We start from the raw sequence: 21,760 nt of genomic DNA, 5'->3' as shown, positions 1-21,760 counted from the left end.
GTGAAAGTACACATTCACATGTGTGTGCATGCATGTGGAGGTCAAGTGTTGTTCCTCAAGTGTTGTTCCCAAGAAGCTGGCCATCATCTTCCATTTATTCATTTGTTTATAGACAGGTCTCTCACTACCATAGAACTTGTCAGCTAGGCTAAGCTGGCCAGTGAACCCCAGAACCTGTCTCTGCCTTCCTAGCGCTGGGCTATAAGCACACTCTACCATGTCTAGCTTTGTGGTTTGTGTGTGTGAATTCTGGGGGTCTGAACTCAAGTCATTGTGTTTATCTTTACTGAGCCTTCTCCTGTAGTTGTTGTTTTAACTCTTTGCTCTTTGGGGACCCACCACCCAGATCCCAAATAAATACACAGAGACTTTATTCTCACTTATGAATGCCTGGCCTTAGCTTGGCTTGTTTCTAGCCAGCTTTTCTTAAATTATCCCATCTACCTTTTGCCTCTGAGCTTTTTCCTTTATCCATTCTATATTCCTTTCTTTCCTTCTTACTCCATAGCTGGCTGTGTGGCTGGCCCCTGGCACCCTCCTCTCCTTATCCTTTTTCTTTCTCCTTCTCATCTTTCTTTTCTCTAATTCTCTCTGCTGGGCAGCCCTGCCTATTTCTCTCTCCTGCCTAGCTATTGGCTGTGCAGTTCTTTATTAGACCAATCAGGTGTTTTACAGGCAAAGTAACACAACTCTACAGAGTTAAACAAATGCAACATAAAAGAATGCAACACATCTTTGCATCATTAAACAAATATTCCACAGCATAAACAAATGTAACACATTTTAAACTAATATTCCACAACATTCTCCTCATCCTTCACCTTCTTGCTGACATCCTGGTCTCTTCTTCTCCCAGGTTTAAAATCTCGGAGTTAAATACTGATAGAACTTTGTTCTCATGGTGGGTATTGAACTTCTGCTATAATAATTCAGATTTACACCATTTTTCTTACATTATCAATGCAATTTAGACTTTTTTGTTATGTGCATTAAGTATAAATTAAAATAATCTATCAACTCCCAAGTGTTTTAAACATGGGATCCAAATATCTTCTAAAGGTTCATAGATGACTGCTAATGGATTTATGAAACTTCTACTATTATTTTAAAGACATTATGCATTTGCACAATACGTACATTTTTCTTTGCAAACTAATAGTTTTCATCAGTATCTTCAAGTATTCTGAAACCATGATCTTTAGAAGGCTGCACGCCTTTGAATTATCCCAGTTCCTGATCTTTTTCAGCCTCCAGAGGCCAGCTGCATTCATTGGCTTGTGGCCTGTTCCCTACAGGTCTGGAGTCCTCTGGTGTCACATCTTCCATTACTTAATACTCAATACTCAGGAATCCCTGAGATCACTGGCCCCCCTCAGGTGACTCAGGACACTCTCCCAATTCCAACTTCTTTAACTTAACCATATTTGCGCCACTACCTTTGTTTTGGTATCAAATAGCATCACGGGCTCTGTAAACTAGGACCTGGGTGGGATCTTTGAGGGGGTCATTGTTCAATGTGCCATGACAACCCATGGCCCAAATTTGTGAAGATTCTCTGTCTTAACTGTCAATTATTAATCCAGGCAATTATTTATCTATCAGCACTCTTACTTGGTCAATCTGCTAAATTTATAAGGACTTACTCTTGCTTATCAGATCAGTTCGTATCTGTACCCAGATCTGAAGACGTTCAGCCCAAATCCCTTGGTTCATCTCCGATCTCGCCTCTAGCCTCTCCCTGCTGGTTTACCGTAAGTCACTAATACACTGCTCTGATACATTGCACTTCCTAACTCTAGGCCATTCATACTGCTGCTCTGCCAAGAGTATCCTCTCATCTCACCTCACCCCTCTCTACTGCTAGAGTCTCTCCCTAGTGTTGAAGAAGATCGTTTTCCCCATCATTTACCATCCAGAGTGTTTTCCTTTAAGAAGACCTGAGTCACTTTGATCTAGAGTGGAATCATGTATTATTTCCATTCATCCTTTGGCAGGAGAGGAGTAAACATTCCTGGGACAAAGTTTCTTAAACACACCTCCGAGTGTTTGGAAGAGCTCCTCAATGGATCATTCTCTCTTGCATCGTTCCCCAGAAAACAATTCTGTACCCTTTAAAGGCCCTGAGACCTTCATTGGAGTATTTTGTCTGCCATCCAACAATAGCTGTTTTGGAATACGTCCTATTGTGACATTTACAGAAGAAAGATTTAGAGGAGAATAGTTCATTTACTCAATGAAAAATTACTTTTGTTTCAACCGCTTTAAAGCAACAAAGATATTTTCCTTTATAGGAGACTAAAAAGAGGAGCAATGTAGAAAATTTCAATATTAATTTCTTTTTTATGTGCATGAGTATTTGTCTGCATGCATAACCTCACACTTTAACTTACCCCCCCCCACACACACCTTTTTAATTGGTAAGGAAGAAAACACACAGAAAAACTGAGTCTGGGGCATTCTAGAATGGCACCCAGCCCTGCCCTGCTTTAGGGGCTCACTCCATAGAACAAGGGAATCCAAGTCTAAAGAGTCTCACCAACACCATTCTGTGTGTAAGACGCAGACCAGCAGCTATACATGGACAGTTCTTGTTGCTTTCACAAGCTTGGTGGTTTAAAAACAATATAATTTGTTTTTTGTTTTTTACAGTTTTGAGCTAAATGGTCTAAAACATATCTTTCAAAGACAAAAAATCAAGGTTTCTACAGAACCTTACTCCCTTTGGAGGACCCAAGAAACAATGGATTCCTGTGCCTCTTCCAGCTTCTGGAAGCCACCTGACTTCTTCGACTCTTGTTCCCTTCCTCCATCTTCAAAGCACATGGCTCCAACATCTGCTGTGATCATTAGCCCCTTTTTCCTCTGACTCCCCCTCATGAGGACTTTCTACGAGCTGCACTGGGTACTTGAGGACACCTTCTCCATCTCAAGATCTTAATCGCATCAGCAAAGCCCATTTACTATATAAGGTGAAATACTTACAAGTTTAAGAATTAGACAGGGACTTTTTTTTTTTTTTTTTTTTTTTTTTAATTGTGACTGGAGAGACAGCCGTGGGTGCTGGGAACCGAACTCTTATATTTTTGGTTGTGAGCCTAGCCTTTAACGGCTGAGCCATCTCTCCAGCCCGACAGGGACATCTTTGAGGACCATTATTCTATCTGCAACAAAATGTAATGAGATTTCTGAGGAGAGAGCGAGCTGGTCTCTGCAAAGCTGCATTCGACCGACCGCAGGCAAGCTCTCTTGCGCCCCCATGTGGACTGTCTTGCAAACTTTAAAGTGGGTTAAATGCAATTTCTTGCACTGAGGTCCTAAGGCTGGGGGAAAATGTGCATAAAAACAACAACAAAACAAAACAAAAACAAAGAAGTCTACGGTTCAACTCTGACGTCACTTTTACACCCTAGAGGTCAAGAATCTGAGGGCAAACCTTTTCAGAAGAAAATGCAGTCAATCAGAGAAGCAAATCTGTGATCGCTTCGGGTAGAACTTAGCAAATAGGGGTGAGTGTGATCAACATGCATATGTGTGGAATTGTCAACAAATAAATAAAAGAAAGAAACAATTTAAAAACTTGGTAAAATTATGAGTTCAATAAAAACAAGCATTCGGAGAAGAAATGGCTTTTGAAAATGGCAGAGGTTCAAAAGAGACGGTCAACCACTCCAGAACAGGTGCTCAGCCGCTGAGAGTGCGTAATGCTCTTGCGGAGGACCAGGGTTCAGGGTCCAACACACACGCAGTAGCTCACAGCCGCCTGTGACACCATTTCCAGACACTCTGGTGCCCTCTTCTGGCCTCTGAGGGGTCCTACACATACGTGGTACACACATGCATATACATGAATAAGTTAATGAATTGTAAAAGAATTCACAAATCGAGAGCGGAACAATGTCATCCAGTGAATTAGAAATGACAAGAAACAAATAGGTCTGACCTATTTTAACTTGTAACTGGTTGCGTGGATAAAAGTCCTGGTGAGTCAAATGTGTGTTTATCAGAGCGGAGAACAGGCACCAAGACAATGAGAAGGAAATTGAAAGGACAACCCCAAAGAAGTCTGCTTTCTGTCCGGGTGGTAGAAAGCCCAAGACATGAAACAGAAAGGAAAATTCGGGGATAAAGTTTTAAAAAGTCTCCGAAGTCAGTGGGAAGCTGAACCTTCACACTGAAATGATAAACAATACACCAATAAAATAAAACGACAAGACAAGGGGGCAGTTGCAGTTAGTGGAAGAATCACTCAAGCAAACCAAAAGAAACCTGGTGACATTAGCATCTATAATACAAGTGCTTAATTACTTATCTGTATATGACATTAATTTATGTCACAAATTATGTAAGCATGCTTATGTAACCCATGTAAATGAACATGCAATTTATATAAATTGCTATTATATTTTCTATATATATTCAGGTACATGTACATTTTTATCTATCTATCTATCTATCTATCTATCTATCTATCTATCTATCTATCATCTATCTATCTACCTATTGATTTATTTGAGACAGGGTCTCACTATGGAACTCACTATGCAGACCAGGCTGACCTTGAACTCACAAAGGTCCACCTGCCTCTGCCCCCTGAGTGCTGAGATTAAAAACACGCACAATCATGCATGGCTGCACACATACATTTTAAATTACTTTTTCTGAGGCAAGTTCTTGATACATATTGGCCTCAAATTTGTGATCCTCTTTCCTCCACCTCCTGAGTACTGGAATTACAGGTATGAACCTCAAGCTTGGCTATTTCATTCATATTTATTATTGCCCTTATTAACTTACGCATGTTTACCTGAACAAACATATCAAGCATGTTTGTCTCAAGTGTCCTTCAAGACCCCCTGTCTAGGGATGGCCTGGATCCCCCTAACTCAGTGATAGGGAGGGGAAAGAATAGCAAACTAGTGCAAGAATGGAAACATTCTGACCTTGAGAGCAGCTGGAAGGTGAGCCATTTCCAACCTAGGGGACTATTGCTGATCTCTGGCATACAGGGGCTACAGAGAGAAAAAATGTCGGACATTCAGCCGCGGGAAGCGCATCCCTGTGGGGTTAAAAGGGAGCTGTAAATCGGGAATTTCAGCCCATTGCTTCAACTTCCCCAGTCAATTTCTACTGGATATTTGTAAGCCCTTGCCTGATTTTGCTGGTGTTATCTTTCTGTTATTTATTCTTTTTCGTGGAAGCCTCACCTTGAGGGACACTCTTGCTTTGTCAGATACCCCGACTGCCTCAGCCGGGCTTTCTCGGTTAATTTCTGCTGGGTGTCTTGAGCATGCAATTTGATGTTGTTTTGCTGTCTGTTGCCTATCTTTGTCTGTCTACCTACCTACCTACCCGATATTTGCTATTTATTCTTTTACTTTTGGTTTGCTATATATTTAATAAACTTACTTATCCAAAACCAAAAGAATGATCATTCTCTGAATCATACAAAGCATAGGTTTACCTTAAGTGTCATATTTACTCTATGTACTTTTAAAGAAAAAAACAACAACCTTGTAGTGGGTAGCTGTTCTGTCTATGACCTTGAAACACCACCCCTAGAGAGGCAGCAGGTGACTGCTCCACCTGCCTATGACCTTGAAGTCCATGCCCCTGGAGCGTGGCCTCACTTGGTGACCCTTAAGACTGAGATACACACAGGCACTCTCTCTTCGCTCCCTCATGGGACAGACTGGATGCTAGGACAGTCTGAGGTGCAGAAGAACAGTGCGGGACCTTGCTTCACATTTTCCAGAATTCTGACAATTTCTCTGTTCTGTCTTGTGAGTTTTCCTTTCTTAATAAATGCCTTTGCCCTTTAAGCAGATTCTGTGGGCTTCTTGTTATACAACCTTTTTAAGATTAAGGAACTTCCCTTTTCTTAGTTATTTGCTTATTTTTCTTATTATGAATGGGTGTTGACATTTATTAAGTTCTTCTTGTGTACTTCCTAAGAAGGTCATATAGTTTTTTTTCTTTGATCTGCTCATAGTGTGTCCCTCATAATGCGATTTCCTAATTTTAAGTGGGCCTTGCTTTTCTGGAAGAGCTCATCTTATTCATGATTCTCTGGATTTGCTCTCTGGGGCATGTTAATATTGTATGTGTCATTTTCCTCCTAAACAGTATTCACTAATGAAGTTGACCTAAACCTTCCTCTTTTATAGTTTGGTTTTGGTATCAAGATTAGGACAAGTTCAGAACATGAGTTATCTGTTTTCCAGAAAGAGTATCTGCTTTGAATGTTGGATGGAACTAATCACAGGCCAGCAAATTTCTATTTCTATTTCTTCTTGGATCAGTTTGGGTAAAGTTATAGTTTCTGCATAGGTACTGCTTTGCCTTAGTTCTCAAATGTGTTACAGTAAAGTTATCCACAATATTCTCTCTTCTTTAAAACCTACATCAACTGAAGGGACACAACTTTTTAAAGAGATTTTATTTTTGTTTTATATTTGTGGGTGTTTGTGTGTATGCGTGTGTGTCTATGAACCACCAGGAGTGGCTGAATGTGTGCAGCGCCTGAGGAGGCTGGAAGAGGACTCTCCTCTGGAACCACAGTCAAAGGTGGTTGTGAGCCTCCACGTGGGCGCTGGGAACCAAACCTGGAGCCTTTGCAAATCCTGGCTCCTCTCCTGCAAGACTAGCAAGAGCTCTTAACGACTGAGCCATCTCTACGGCCCTGGGGGAAAATACTCACGATGAAGACTGATGACCAAGTTTGATCCCTACAACCCACGAGCTAGAAGTAGATGTCCTCTAACCTACACACACACACACACACACACACACACACACACACACACACACACATACACTGTGGTACTCATGCCACCCCCCAAACACAAAATAAATAATTGTAATAATAATTTTAAAAAGAGTTCAAGAAACTCTAGGCTGTCCAGGAACCATCTTTCTAAAGGAACTTAAAATATTCACAAACTAAACCCAAATAAAATGGAAGAAACCTGAAACTTATTTGAATAGAAAATAAGCATACATTAGAAAAGTTAACAAAACTAAAAGTTGATGCTTTGAAAACACTAATTAGAATCACAAGACTATTGGTAAATTTAATCAATAAAAGAAAGAATGAAAAAGAAAATCTGATATCAGGAATAAAAATAAAAAGCAATCCCCCACTGCTGAATTTCTAGAATAGCCCCATTTGTGTGTGTGTGTGTGTGTGTGTGTGTGTGTGTGTGTGTGTGTGTGTTGCGTGTTCCTCGTGTTGCAACTCAGAAGAGAACATGACAAATGGTGTGAGATCAGGGTTGACGGTGGAAGGTGGGCTCAGAGAGCCGCACGTTAGTTCAAAGGGTTATCTCCCTTCAGAAATAAGAGCTGTAATAAGAGCTGTAAATGAGAATATTAGAGGGCGGTTGGAGATTTCGTTGTCCTTTGACCTCACTCTTCATAGCCAAACTTCTTCAAAGACAGTCCTCCCCACTTCCCCCTCACCCACTCACTTGGGCTCTTCCACACTGCAGAAAGTTCCCTTTTAGTTACCAACAACCTTTTAATCATCAATTCTAGAGCTTTGTCTTGCTAGCCACCCTTAGTCTTCCTGTAATAAGTTCATCCTATTTTTATAGATAGTCATTTGAAATCAAGTCACACATCACATGGATCACCCAAGGGCCACGCCCAGCTCAGAGTCTCTCAGTATGTCCAGAGATGTGTGTTTATCACCTCAGCTGATTCTAAAACACACCACTAACCCCCAAATAAAACCTCTTTTCCCTTGCTGTTGGCCCTCAGTTGTCCCATTCCCCCTTTAGCTCTAGCCTAATTTTTTTTCTGTCTTTATACATTTGTCTAATTTGGACATTTTAAATAAATGGACCCATGTAATGCATGGTCTTCTGTGACTTTTCTCTTTTTTAGGTCCTAAAAGTTGTTCTCAACCTTCCTAATGCTTCAAGCCTTTAATACAGTTCCTTACATTGTGGTGACCCCCAACCATAAAATTATTTTTGTTGCTACTTCATAACTGTAATTTTGCCATTGTTATGAATTATAGTGCAAATATCAATATGCAGGATATTTTGTATACTACCCCTGTGAAAGGGTCAATTGACCCCTGAATGGGTTGTGAACCACAGGTTGAGAACTTCTGTTTTAGGATGGCTTCAAAGTTCATCTATATTGTAGTTTGCAATCTTTCTAGTTACTGAGTGACATCCCATTGCGTGGATATCCCGCATTGTCTTATCCATTCATCATTCAACAGTCACTTGAGTGATTGTTGTCTTTCAGCTGTTGCTAATCATGCTATCTCATTCATCTTGAATATCTTTTTTGTTTTGACTTTGAAACCCACTGTGTGTTGTACCAGGCTTTTTCTTTTGGGTCATCAACCAGCTCCCAAATCATGACACAGAGACTTATTTTTAGTTTTGAATGCTTGGCCTAGCTTAGGCTCATTTCTTGCTAGCTCTTTTAATTTAAATTAACCTGTTTCTCTTTATCTACCTTTTGTTCCTACTTTTCTTTCTGTATATCTTATTTTGACTGCTTCTCTATGTCTGGCTGGCGTCTGCCTGGCTTCTTGTTCCAAGTGTCTCCCTCATTCTCTCCTCCTCCTTCTCTCCTTCCTCTTCTTTTTCTGACCCTAGAGTTCTCCTATTTATTCTCTCTGACCACCAACCCTGCTTATCCTTTCTCTGCCTAGCTATTGGTCATTTAGCTTTTTATTAGACCAATCAGATACCTTAGGCAGGCAAGGTGAAACAGATGCAACACATCTCTTTACATAATTAAACACACATCCTCACACTGTTAAGCAAATGCAACATAAACAAAAGTAACACAATGCTGTGGGATGGTCTTTCTGTATGCTGTGAATATGTGTTGCTACCATTGGTTAATAAAGAAGCAGCTTTGGCCTATGGCAAGACAGGTTATAGCCAGGTGGGAAATCCAGGCAAAGATACAGAGAGAAGAAAGGCAAAGCCAGAGAGATGCCAGCCTGCTGCCCAAGGTAGAAATGGGTTAATTTAAGATAAAAGCTAGCTAGCATTAAGCCTGAGCCATAGACCAAACAGTATGTAATTAATAATAAGCCTCTGTGTGTTTATTTGGGACCGAGCAGCTGTGGAACATAGGAAAAATTCCATCTACAACACACCTTTACACAGTTAAAGTAATATTCTGCAGCATAAACAAATGTAACACATCTTTGCCTAGTTAAAGTAATACTCCACAACAGTGCATTGTCTTATTTTAATGATTACACATCGTGTTGTGAGAGAAAAGAAAGAAGCGGAAGTCTTTCACAGTCCTTTCATCACTCTGCCTCCTCCTCCCCTTCTCCTCCTCCTTTTTCTTTTTTCTGTGGACCCCAGAAATCCCTCCCACCTTAAAGACGCTTCGATTCTATTCCTTTTTTCTGCATTTGCCTACCCACCTATAAGATTGGATGGTAATGACACAGGACACTTTCCTGGGATTTGTTCCTGGCTACCCCATGTAATATGATAGTGTAAGCAGATTCCTGGGTGTGTGAAAGACAGCACTGATTTGTTGTCCCCTCCCCTTCTAAACCAACACTTAGCTTCCTGTTCAGACAAGCTCTGTCCTAGGCTTTCCTCCACAGTTTTGTTGTAATGAAAGCTTTCCAAATTTTGCCCAGGTCTTTCTACCACCCCACTAGGCTTCTCTACCTAGCCCACACTCCTTAGCGCCTAGGTCCAGTTCAAATCCCATCCTTAGGATTCCCAGGTGGACAGCACTTTTCTCTTTGGGCTGTGCATATCACAACACACGATGCAGAGCACAATGCCATCTTAATGTCTTCTGAGGCCTGAACATGGCACCCCTAACATGGGGCAGTGGCTCTTTCTGCTCCCCAGTTTCTACAGTGCTGTGCCTGCTTTTCTTAGAAGGCTGGGAAGATGCAATGCAATGATCATATCTCACTTACGGCACAACTTTTTGTTTGGAGACAGGGTCTCACTGTGTACCCCTGGCTGGCCTGGAACTTGCTATGTAGACCAGGCCCCAAACCCACAAGATCTATTTGTCTCTGCCTCTCCAGGGCTGGGATTAATGGCATGCACCCCTGAACCCAGCTCACAGTACAGCTTTCATGGTTCAAGGGTGCCTGAATTGCTTATTTCACAATTTTAAGTTTAGATGCCCCATGGCCACCTGGATAAAGAGTTACTTTCCTTTTCTAGTTAAAAAAACTTACTTTTAGGAGTCTGCTGTTCTTTTTAAAAACTTTATTTATAATCATGTGTGCATGCATGTGTGTGGTGTGTGTGTGTGTGTGTGTGTGTGTGTGTGTGTGTGTGTGTGTGTGCGCGCGCCATAGCAAATGGAAGTCAAGAGCTGCTTTATAGAGTTGGTTCTCTTCTTAAGCCTTTATTCGAATTCTGGAATTCAAACTCGGCTCATCACGCTTGTGCGGCAAGCTCCCTTGTCCACTTAGCCATTTCACCTACCCATGCATGGGTTTAGCCAGTGGTGCTAAGCATATAGAAGGCCTTCAGTCATAGACACATGTTTGTTGCACTAATTCATTTTTAGGTACTTAGATATTCTAGCAAGGACATTGGGACTTTGCACTTAGGAAAGGAGATGTTTACAGGTAAGTGTAACTCTCACCCTTCATCAAAGAATTGTCTCTTTGCAGCAGACAGAGACCATTAAAGGAAACCAAAACTGGTCAACATACAGAGAAGAACTGATTATAGAGTGTCCAGGCCCAATAGATACATTTACAAGCCAACTCCTAGATCCAAGGCCCAGGGAACATTTTGGAAGAGAGGGTGGAAAAAGTGTGTCAGGGGACCAGAAGTCTGCTCTGAAATCATGTCTCCTAGAAATTACAGCGAAGCCAAACACCATCAAGTCTCAACAACATGGCTGCCTAAACAGAACCTGAGCAATGACAATAGCAGTAGGCATGCCGTTGTGGACGGGGAAATCTCGTGGCGCCCTTCCTACATGAAGAACCACAGGCACTAAGGACTCGAGAGAGAGGGAGAATTAACTGGCCCTCCGGATGAGGCCCCTGGTGGGTTATCCACTTCCAAGTGTTCAGCCCTGAAGTCATACATAAAAGCAACACTAAATGGACTCAACAAGTTGTATTTATAGATTTATGTGTTTACACACATATGTAACAATAGCAAAGGAAAAGAGGTCGCGATTTAAGAGGGAGTTACATGGAAAGGATTGGAAGAAGGGCAAGGAAGGGGAAAATGTGTGTAGTTTTGGTGCCTGTCCTGGATCTCACTCTGTAGACCAGGCTGACCTCGAACTCACAGAGATCCGCCTGGCTCTGCCTCCCAAGTGCTGGGATTAAAGGCGTGGCGCCACCACCGCCCGGCATAAGTATATTTTAATTTTTAAAACTTAAAAAAATATTAAAAAAAGAAATGTCATGTTTTAATAACACAAGTATATATATAAATGTAAGAACTATAAAAATGTGTTTTGTTACTCAGCAGAGTCCTATGCGGCTGTTCTGAAATACTTTAGAGATGAATTTTATTTTTTGTGTGCTTATATGTGTGTATTTGTGCATGTGTGTGTGTGTGTCTGTGTGTCTGTGTGTGTGGCTGTGGCTGTGTATGAAGGTCAGAGGTTAACATGAACCTGGAGCTTACCTAGTAGGCTAGTCTGGCTACAGGGAGCCCCGGGGATCCTCCATCTCTACCTTCCCAGCACTGGAACCATGGTTGCATGCCATCACATCCTGTCTTTTTGGTAGCTAAACGATCTCCTCAGCCCCTGAAATATCCCTGTTGATTCGCTGTGGACATCGGTCCTAGCTTGACATGGAGGACAGCACAGATTTTGTCGGTGGCTTTCCACACCTGGCGATCCTGACACCCTCAAAGGCAGTTTTTTCAAGTAAATCCCAGCCCTCGTCTGCTCTTCCTGAAATTGGTGAGTTTTTGCGAAATTACTGCAAGTGATGACCTCTTCAGAGCCAGAGAAATAAGAAGCCGGGAGTCTAACAACTGAACACTGTTTGCGGAAGTTCATTTTTGTTCTCTAAATTGTCTGCACTCCAAATACAACTGAATCAGGAGTGTCTAGTTTCCTAAATGATGCCAGGACACCTGCTTTCGTATGATTTTGAATGAGCCTCGTATACACCACAGTTAAAGATGTTTAATTCGAAGGCTAGAGAAAGGGCTCTGTGGCTAAGAGCACTGACTGCTCTTCCAGAGTACCAGGGTTCAATTTCCAGCAGCCACAGGCTAGCTCACAGCAGCCTGAGGCTCCAGTTCCAAGAGATGTGACACCCTCTTCTGACCTCCGCAGGCTCCCACAGCAGGACATGTGCTTACATATACACCCAAGGACACCCACACACACATAAAATAAAGTATTTAAAATGTTTAATTTATAATACTAATGGTACCCTTATATATATATTTTCCTAAGCACATATTATTTTAAAAATTTGCATTAGAAAAAATATGATTGTTTAGAATAACAGCATAGACTATATTTTAGGGTCAAAATATGTCTTCAGATGCGTTTCTCTTTCGTTCCTAACTCTCCTATTCTCCCCAAAAGGGAGCTATCTCTGAGCTTTCTCAAATGGAAAGTTCATGCTGTTTCAGTTACATAATAGATTGCTTCCCTTTTTGTAGCTGAAGTTTGAGCTTCACGTGGCAAGCAGATGTTGCTCCTGGGCTGCCTCCATATTCATTAGCCTATAATGAATCTATTAATTGAATATGTAAGTTTGACTCATTAGACGGAAGACATTTCTTCAGATTTAAAGGGTAATAATAAAAAATTTAAATTGCAACACCAAAGCAAGCATTTAAGAGTTGATAAATGTGAACTGGAAAGTGCACCATTCCAATAGGAATTAGTTAATCATCTCTGTTAATTTAGGTGAAATACATTAGTGGAAAGGTCAGTCCATTTGAGGCTCGATCTGTTTTTCAGATATTAAATTTAAAATAGCAAAGCGAGAGCGCTATGAAATGAGAAGGTACAGAACCCACGCGCTGACCCAGAGGCTGAAGAGTGGGACCTCTGTGACGAATATCACCACCCAGACCCCCATCTGCATATCTACCAATACCTTGGGACCCCCCTTCTGAATGTGTTTTAGTTTCCTCACTGCTGTGACAAAACACTCTAACCAAAGAGAAGAGGTAAAAGAGTCCATTTGGCTTACACTTCCAGCTCACAGTCCGTCACTGAAGGAAGTCTGGGCAGAAACCGTGGGAGAACACTGCTTTCAGGCTCACACCCAGAATCATGCTTAACTAGCGCTCTCCCACAGTCCAGGATCCCGTGCTCAGGAATGGGGCTGCCCATAGTGGGCTGAGCCCTCCTCCATCATTTAACAATCATGACAATCTCCCACAGACATGCCTATAGGCCAACCTGATCTGAGCCATCCCTCAGTCGAGAATCCCTTCTCAGGTGACTCTAGGCTGTGTCAAGTTGACGGTCAAGGCTGGCTGGACAGAGTAACTGGAGTCTGGAGTGAAGCCAGGCATTCAGACATTTTTTCTAACTCTCTAAATGATTATAAATGGAATATATATATTAATATATAAATATATATAATTATTAAAAAACATTAAACTGTCCCATGAAGGTCTGGCCCCTGCTCCTAGCTAAGCAAGAGTAAGATGGCCAAGTATATACACATAAGTAAACTGACAATATTTGAGTAATGGCTGCTTTTCTGCTGTGGGGAAAATGCACTGGTTTCTCCTCTATTCAGCAAAGTGTCACATACTTGAGGTCACATCATCTGGATCCAGGAAACTGAAAGCAGTGTCAGTTCCCAGCATTGCTTCTGGAAATCCTAGTTTATAATGTGCGGGGTTACATTTGTGTTACCTTTACACTAAGAAATGTCACAAGATGCGGCTGTGGAGACAGTTGGTTCAGCTGGTATGGTACAGTGCTTTGTGGCCCTGAGTTCAGGCCTCAGAACCCACGTGAAAAGCTAGGTGTGGTGGTGCATGCCTGTAATCCAAAACTGGGGGAGCAGAGACAAGAAAGTAGGGTTCCCCCACTCACCAGTCTGCCTTGCCTGATCAATGAGTTCCTAATGAGTGACTCTACCTTTAAAAACACGTTAAAGTAGATAGCTTCTTAAGGATTAATATCCATAGTTGTCTTCTGGTCGCTACACAAGAGTGCGCGCGTGTACACACACACACACACACACACACACACACACACACGGAAAATGTCACAAGGAAGTTTTCTGTTGGACCTCATGTTGGAAAATCCTGTCTTTATTGTTTGGGTTTCCTGTCTGTTCCTAGAGTAATCAGAAATATGAGGAAACCCAGGGATGGTCCTGCAGAAATAAATGAGGGACTTTCGTCTTTCCTGATATCTTCTTTCACGGTCATTCTGCATCTCTCCTGTGGCTATCCGGTACTTTGCATATTTAGTTACTGTCATTCAAACTCATTGCAAACACGTGACTAGAGATATCATGTGTGTGTGTGTGTGTGTGTGTGTGTGTGTGTGTGTGTGTGTGTCTGTGTGTTCTTCATAAACTAGTATTTCCAGGTTTATCAACATTAGCTAAGGAGTCACAGTTCATGCCTGAAGTGAGATTCCTTGCTAGTTGGTTCTGGGTGTCCAAACTGGATGCTCACGTCTTGGCCTTGAATGCCTCCTGTCTTTGCCCTGAGCTTTCCACATGGAGTTTATGGTTGAGAAGTGGTTAACTTTCCTCCATTGCTGCAAAGATAGGTAGCGTCCCTCATCTTTTCAGTGGCCCCTCCCAGAATGCAACAGAAGACAGCAAGGATCGCGCATTCAGCTTTGTTTTGCAGGGCTATGGACATGGGTCTCTACCCCAAACATTACTAATGTTTGCATGAGAATCACCTACACCGAAGATCCTCAGAATCGAATGGATAAGCCCAGCATTTTGGGAGGGAGTGCTTGCTGAGGGATGGAAGAGTTCTGTGGAGCCAAAGTTCTAAGAGCAAAGACATCTATATGGGTGGAGGATTTTAAAAGTCAAAAGACAAATGTAAACTCAGAAATACGAAAGAGAAAAAAAATCTGCATTATATGCCTGTGGTGGTATTGTGTTCCCCAAAATATTGTGCACCCTAATAAACTTATCTGGGGTGAGGGCACAGAACAGCCACTAGATACAGAGGCTAGAAAATGGTGGCTCACACACCTTTAATCCTAGCATTCCAGAGGCAGAAATCCCCCTGGATCTCTGTGAGTTCAAGGCCACATTGGAAACAGCCAGGCATGGTGACACTCGCCTTTAATCCCAAGAAGTGAGCCTTTAATCCCAGGGAGTAATGGCAGATAGCAGAAAGGTATATAAGGCTTGAGGACCAGAAACTAGAAGCTTTTGGCCTGGTTAAGCTTTTAGGCTCTGAGCAACAGTTCAGCTGAGACCCATTCTGGATGAGGACTGAGAGGCTTCCAGTCTGAGGAAACAGGATCAGCTGAGGAACTGGCTGTGGCTTGTTCTGCTTCTCTGATCTTCCAGCATTCACCCCAATACCTGGCTTCAGGTTTGATTTTATTAATAAGGACTTTTAAGATTCCTGCACTATATGCCAAGCACTTAAACAGTTGGGAAAGGCCCATCAGAACCCCCTGACCTGGGCTGGTAAGGCTCTCGGTAGGTAAAGGCGCCTGCTGCCAAGCCCGACCTCCTGAGTTTGGTCCGGTGGCTCCACATGGTGGGAGAGGGAACAGAAACAACTTTAGTTGTTCTCTGACCTTCACATGCACACCACGGAATACACACCCACAATCCCTCCAACACAATAACCGTAAAGTCTCCTAACCTGACATAGTAGTAATAGTTATGCCTAATCTGTGGCCCACGCTACCTCCAAACTCTATGTGAGCAGGCTCTAAGTGTAACATTTCCTATGGCAAGTTTAACTGTTTTAAGATCTTTTAATAAGTCTTTCTTCTCAACCAGCTTATCTAAAATTTGTCTGCATCTCCAAGATGTTTCCCTGCAAACGAATTCAAATTAAATGTTCGTAAGGTGTCTTAGTATCAGACAAAGCACACACACAGAACATTAAACTCACACGGATTCACCTGCACACACACGTCGTCAGCTGCAGAGGGCGCTGATGCCTTTTTCCTCAGCCCTGGCAGAAAGGATCGCCAGTGGGATCTCCGTCGTCGCTCCCTCATTTAAAGTGTGGTTACTGATAAAGCATGGCCCTCAACTGTATGCCTGGATCGCCCACTGTAGCATGTATATGAAGTAAAAATAGGCATTACAACAAACATGAATCTAGTCCCCACTTTTAAAATCAGCTCCTGGGGTCCCCCAAACATGGAGGATCCCTTTCAAAAGAAAAGTATTGTGTTCTGCATTGAAGCAGAGTTTTGGAGTCATAATCAGTCAGTAACCCACTTCCTGTAGCCACGGCTATCCCTTTCCATGGAATACAGTGACCAGAGGCCACATTAAGAAATGAGGGAGTTAATATCTAGAGAATTTTTATAGCTAATAAATGCCCCAATCTCAGCCTCTTCTGGGCACTAGGAGGAAGAGCTAATTAAATGGGTGTTTAGATGGCCAATAAAAAAGTTAATATTGATGTTAAATAAGTGCATTTATTTTATAGAATTTTCATAATGGGTCCAAAATACTTCATTAAACATTTTTGGGTAAAAATAGGTAAAGCTCTTTATGTAAGCTTTTGTTAATGAATTAAATGATGTATTTCACTCTAAATATACTCTGTGTTAAGCTTGTCTGTTAGAGTTTTCAGGAAACATTTTAAATAAAGTGGCCAGGCACATCCCATTGGAGATGGATGAGACCATTAGGCGACACTTAGATCTGAGACAAGTGCTGAGATCATTCTGCATACAACCCTATCCCTCCCAACCCCCCCCCCAAGCACTTTTTTTAATATTTCAAACAATGTGCCTCTTCAAATCATTAGACTTAGAGACATTTAAGGAACTGATTCGATTAACCCGGATGATAGAAATGCTATAACATGTGATTTATTTTTTTGAAGATAAATTACAATGTGAGCATATCAGTTAGAAAAGGTAGGCTGTCGGCACGTTAGTGATGGAAACAGGAAGGCCATTAAGCAGACCATCTGACACCGAGACTGTTCCAGAATGTAGAGGCCTGACTTCCACGCTGAATGTGCACCTCTCATTGAAACAAAGGTTCCTTCCTGGAGAGGGATCTTTATGTCTCATTCGGGTTCCTTGTTGATTTAGAAAGCATGGTTCTTAATAAATACTTGCATACTCTTAAAAGCGTCTAAAATGCAGCCCAAATGGTTATGGTTTTATGCCTTAAAGTCGACCTTCACATAAAACCCATGCCTTGAAATTACAAGGTTGCATTCTATTTTTCAGGTGAGGAAATTTGAGGCAAGAATTTATTTTTCTCCTCTACAACTCCAGGGTATTGGCTCCACTAGGCCTAATAAATTGTTTTCACAAGGAAACAGAGCATGCTGTAGCTTAGGTTTCCTGGTGCAGGGGGTTTCGAATGAGATGTATCCTAAACAATAAATAATTACGGATTGGAGAGGTTGAGAGGAGAAATGTTGTACCAGTGGGGAAAAAATATGCTGTAACTAAATCAGGGGAGAAGGCCAAAACTTAGAAATATAAAGACTGTTTCCATAATTCTAGAAGCTATGGAGGCAATGAGATGGAAAAGAAGATAACAAAGGAAGAGGAGGAAAGAGTGAAAACATGGAGGAGAGGTATGGAGAGGGTCTTTAACACCGAGGAATTTAAGTCCAGAGGGTCTAAAAAATGTAGACCAGGCAGTGGTGGTGCACACCTTTAATCCCAGCATTTAGGAGGCAGAAGCAGGCAGATCTCTGTGAGTTCGAGGCCAGCTTGGTCTACAGAGCAAGATCCAGGATAGTTAGGGCTACACAGAGAAATCCTGTCTCAAAAAAAAAAAAAAAAAAAAAAAAAAAAAAAAAAAAAAAAAAAAAAAAAAAAAAAAACGAGAGAGAGACAGAGACAGATAGGAGAGAATAGACTAAAGAACTAGTATGGCTATAATATTGTTTCCTGCTAAATTTTTTTCCCACTTTGAAGTAAAGAAGTTGGTCAAAACGTAGCTAGAATCTTGAGTTTAAGATGGGGAGGGTTGTCCCACCTTAATCATGAAGGAAACCATTTGCAGAAATCCTTGACTGTAAACATGCATAGTAACGATAGGACAAATCACCACGCTTACCACCACCAAAACAAGTGCCCTGTGCTCCGAGAAGGCGGCGGCGAAGTTGCCTCCGCTCGGGGGAGTGGTCAGCTATGGTCCTTCTGCTCAGAGCGCCAACAGAAATGCTTTAGGGACAGTGACCCACGTCGTTTTAGGAACTGAGGAAGGCAGATGGGAAAGAGAAGACTCAGGTCCAGTGTTGACCACCTCACTGTCCAAAGTGTCATGAGAAAGGAGCCATGAGGGAGCAATTCAAACCAGCTGTCACTGGGCATGTGACCTGGGAGTTGTCCGGAGATGTTGTCAAGACACCCACCCTACCTTCCAAGATAGAAGTCAATCTACCTGTAACAAATGTTGATAATCCTATGATCCGTGGATACGGTTTTTTCAAATTGGAGCTAGCACATAAGATATGGGTCAGGAGCGAAAACTCTGGCTTATCCACCCTCCCAGACCATATTCAGCCGGCAGGCCTAACACAGGTTTCCCTGTTTTCTTTCTTCCTCAGAAGCTTCTGCTGGCTTCTCAGTACCTCAGCATTAAGGTCCCCACAATCACCTTGTTTGTGGCTCCTCCGGCTGCATCTGATGCACAGCAGAACACCGTGGAACAGCTCTGTTCGGGTGCCTCGCACACTGTCTGCCCCTGTGGTTTCACTTCTTAGTTTCGAGTAGCTCAAAGGTCAGCTTCCCCGAGCTCAGGCTCGGCCTAGGTGAGCACCCAGGACTCGTCCTTGATGCACTTTTGAGAGCAGTACTTCTTAGAGTCCGTGGTCTACCTATCCACAGGAAGGGTTGTGGGTTTACTGGGAACAAAGTGACCTCCAGCACTAGAAGATGGGGAAAACACCTTTGGGGTGCGGGTGGGCAGGACACGGGGCACAACAAAAAACAACTATTTATTTGCTGGTGCTTTTTCTCTTTTTTCACCAAATCCTGAAATCAACCCCCCCCCATGGTCTCTGGTCTCTCCTCGTGTAAGGGAGGATGAACTTCCGATCCTCTTTCCTCCACTTCCCAAGAGAGTGCTGGGGACCTGACAATTACAGGTATGCACCGTTACCCCAGTTCTATGTGGTGCTGGCAAGGGAGCCCAGGGTTCTAGGCAAGCACTCTACCAAAGGAGCTACCCCTCCACTGAGTTCTTGTTCTTCCTCAGTACCTGGTCTTCTACAGCTTAAATAGAAAGTATTTAAGTATCACGAGCATATTCTGTTAGAAAGACACAATCTTTGGCCACAAATGTTCTCCATGAATGGAAATCTCTCAACTGCCCAAATCAAGGCATACTGTTGCTCTCCAAAACACTCCACTCAGGTCCCTTTAGGCAGATGATCTGAATTCCCAGAGCCTGAATCTTGTCTCACAAACTGAGTGAGACCACAGACAGCATTCTTTCAGTCTACATAGCATCTAAGCACCAATCATTAGGCGGTTTTAGTTAACACATTTAAAGTCAGTGTTTTCTGGTGAGCAACCTGCAAGGAAATGGTTCTGGGTCAAGGGGTTCTGAAAATGACACTCGAGAAAGAAGCAGTTGGTCGGGAGTCCAGAATCTTCCATGGAAAGACTGGAGGAAACAGCCTGGAGAAGGCTGTGAGGTTTTCACAGGCACAAGGCGGAAAGCCCTATAAAGATCTTCCCATGGGTGTGTGTGTGGGGGGGTGGGGGGGCTAATTTTAACCCAGTGATTCCCCGCAAGCCTATCTGGAGTGAGCTGTCCAGCTTCTTGATTGGCACCCATCTTTCTGCCCATCTTGGCTAACTAGAAGGCCGCTTGTTGGACGAGAAGGAATGGAGACGGAAGCTCAACCTGGAGGTCGGACAGGATGGCAGTTGTTAACAGAAGAGCAACCGAAACCCCCAAGTGTTTCCGGGTGCGGTTGGAATGGAGGAGAGGAAAGGGCTGGAAGGAGAACAGGAGGACCAGGAACCATACAGAGGAGGCCCGCGCCCTCCGGCACAGCTAGGCCGCAGGGCCGGCAGAGGGCAGCAGTTGGGCGGCGAAGCCCGGCGGGGGCCAGCGCGGCGTCGGCATGGGCGTCGGCTCCAGAAGGTTCTCCTTGGGAGTGCGGGGAGCATCTCTCACCCCACCCGTGGCCACGCGCCTTTTCGCGCCACGCGGAGGGCTGGGCGAAGGGTCTCTCGGGCTGCTGGGGACCCGGCGGGGGAGAGGGGGGGACGGGAGCGGGAGGGCGGAGCAGGGGTGTCGCGGGGTTCCGCGGGACCTGATCTCGGGGGGGGGGGGGCGGCCGGGCACTAAGGCTCGTAGGGCCGCTCTCTCCGAGCCCGGTCCCGCGCGAGGCGGTGCCCCGGCCGTCGAGGTCCCCCGGGGGGCGGGCGCGGGAGCGTGGGCCGCGCGGCCTTGACCGTGCGGGGCGCGAGCGGCGCCACGCGGCCGTATGCAAATGCGGGCCGCGGCGGGGCGTCCTCATGGGCCGGCCCCCCGCGCCTCTGGGCCCGCACGTCCAATAAGAAGCGTCGCCGCTTGACACCTGCCTATATACAGCGAGCGCGCCCCGGCCGCGCAGCGCCCCGCGCACACCCACCCGCGGCTGCCCATGACTTCCAGCGAGATCGCCATGCCCGGCGAGGTGAAGGCCGACCCCGCCGCGCTCATGGCCTCGCTGCAGCTCCTGCCGTCGCCCACGCCCAACCTCGAGATCAAGTACACCAAGGTAAAGCCGTCCGCGGACGCTTGCTGGAAGCTTCCTCTGGGATGGCTTCCGAGGCCGGGGCCCGGGGGTCGCCTGTCATCCCCGCGCCTCGGCGGGGAGAACTACGATGCGGGCTTCCGAAGTCCCGCCGCGGCTTCGGGGAGCCGAACCGGTCCCGACCAGAAGGCAGCGCGGGGGTCGCCGTCTGCGGCCGGACGGTGGTGACGACCCCGTCGGGGGCCGGTTGGGGACGTGGGGTTCCTCAAAGCAGACTTGGGTCGGGTTCTGGGGTCCCCTGGGTCTCCGTAGGGCGAGCCGGGGTCCGATTCTGGGGTTCCTTAGATATCCCCGGGGCAGAACTAGGCTTGGTTCTGCGATCCCTCGGATCTCAGAGCAGACTGGAGCCCGGTTCTGCGATCCCCCCAAGTTTTCGCAGAGCAGATGGAGTTCCGGTTTGGGGGTCCCCCAGGTCTCCTCAGCAGGCCAGGGTCTGGCTTGGGAGGTGGTTCCGTTGGGTCTCCTCAGCGCACACAGGGGTCCGTCTCAGAGCGGACTGGGGTTCCCTGCCAGGGTGGCGTTGCAGCCCGGTGTCGCCCCGCCGTCCTCCGGGTCCGGGCTGCGCGGCCGCGCGGGACCAGCTTCCCTCGGAGCCGAGGCACTGAAGGGGTTGTCAGGACCGGGGTCCTACAGATTTCGCGGGAACCTGGCCGAGACGCGGTAGATCGATGCCAGGATTTCTTCAGGATTTTGTAGGCAATGCACTTTTTTGTAAAGGGAAAACAACTGAATTCGCACCAATTAGCGAGCTCACGTCTGCACTGAAAAACCTAATTTTTTTCCCCTTTTTTTCCCCTAACGAATTCTGACGTCTTAGGTTTGCCAAGCAGGAATTATTGTTGTTAAACCGCATTAAAAAGCAACACGCGCCTGCTACCCGATGT

The 21,760-nt window shown here is 44.5% G+C and overlaps 1 protein-coding gene and 1 long non-coding RNA gene across 2 annotated transcripts in view; one reads left to right on the top strand and one right to left on the bottom strand.

Moving 5' to 3' along the window:
- Positions 1-16,945: 16,945 nt before the first annotated feature.
- Positions 16,946-20,323, bottom strand: LOC119088401. Its single transcript, XR_005092072.1, has 3 exons — positions 18,722-20,323; positions 18,179-18,318; positions 16,946-17,180 (listed from the first exon to the last, which is right to left on the bottom strand). It is a non-coding gene; the product is annotated as an uncharacterized LOC119088401 (long non-coding RNA).
- A 347-nt stretch (positions 20,324-20,670) lies between these two features.
- Aldh1a2 (aldehyde dehydrogenase 1 family member A2) overlaps positions 20,671-21,760 on the top strand; it is a 79,519-nt gene continuing 78,429 nt past the window's right edge. Inside the window, exon 1 of the mRNA XM_028865615.1 lies at positions 20,671-20,840. Coding sequence (XP_028721448.1) covers positions 20,724-20,840 — 117 coding nt within the window. The 5' untranslated portion in view covers positions 20,671-20,723. The remainder of the gene's footprint in view (positions 20,841-21,760) is intronic.

Source organism: Peromyscus leucopus, chromosome 7, assembly GCF_004664715.2.
Source record: "Peromyscus leucopus breed LL Stock chromosome 7, UCI_PerLeu_2.1, whole genome shotgun sequence".
NCBI lineage: Eukaryota > Metazoa > Chordata > Mammalia > Rodentia > Cricetidae > Peromyscus > Peromyscus leucopus.
This window is presented reverse-complemented; position numbering and strand designations above follow the sequence as displayed.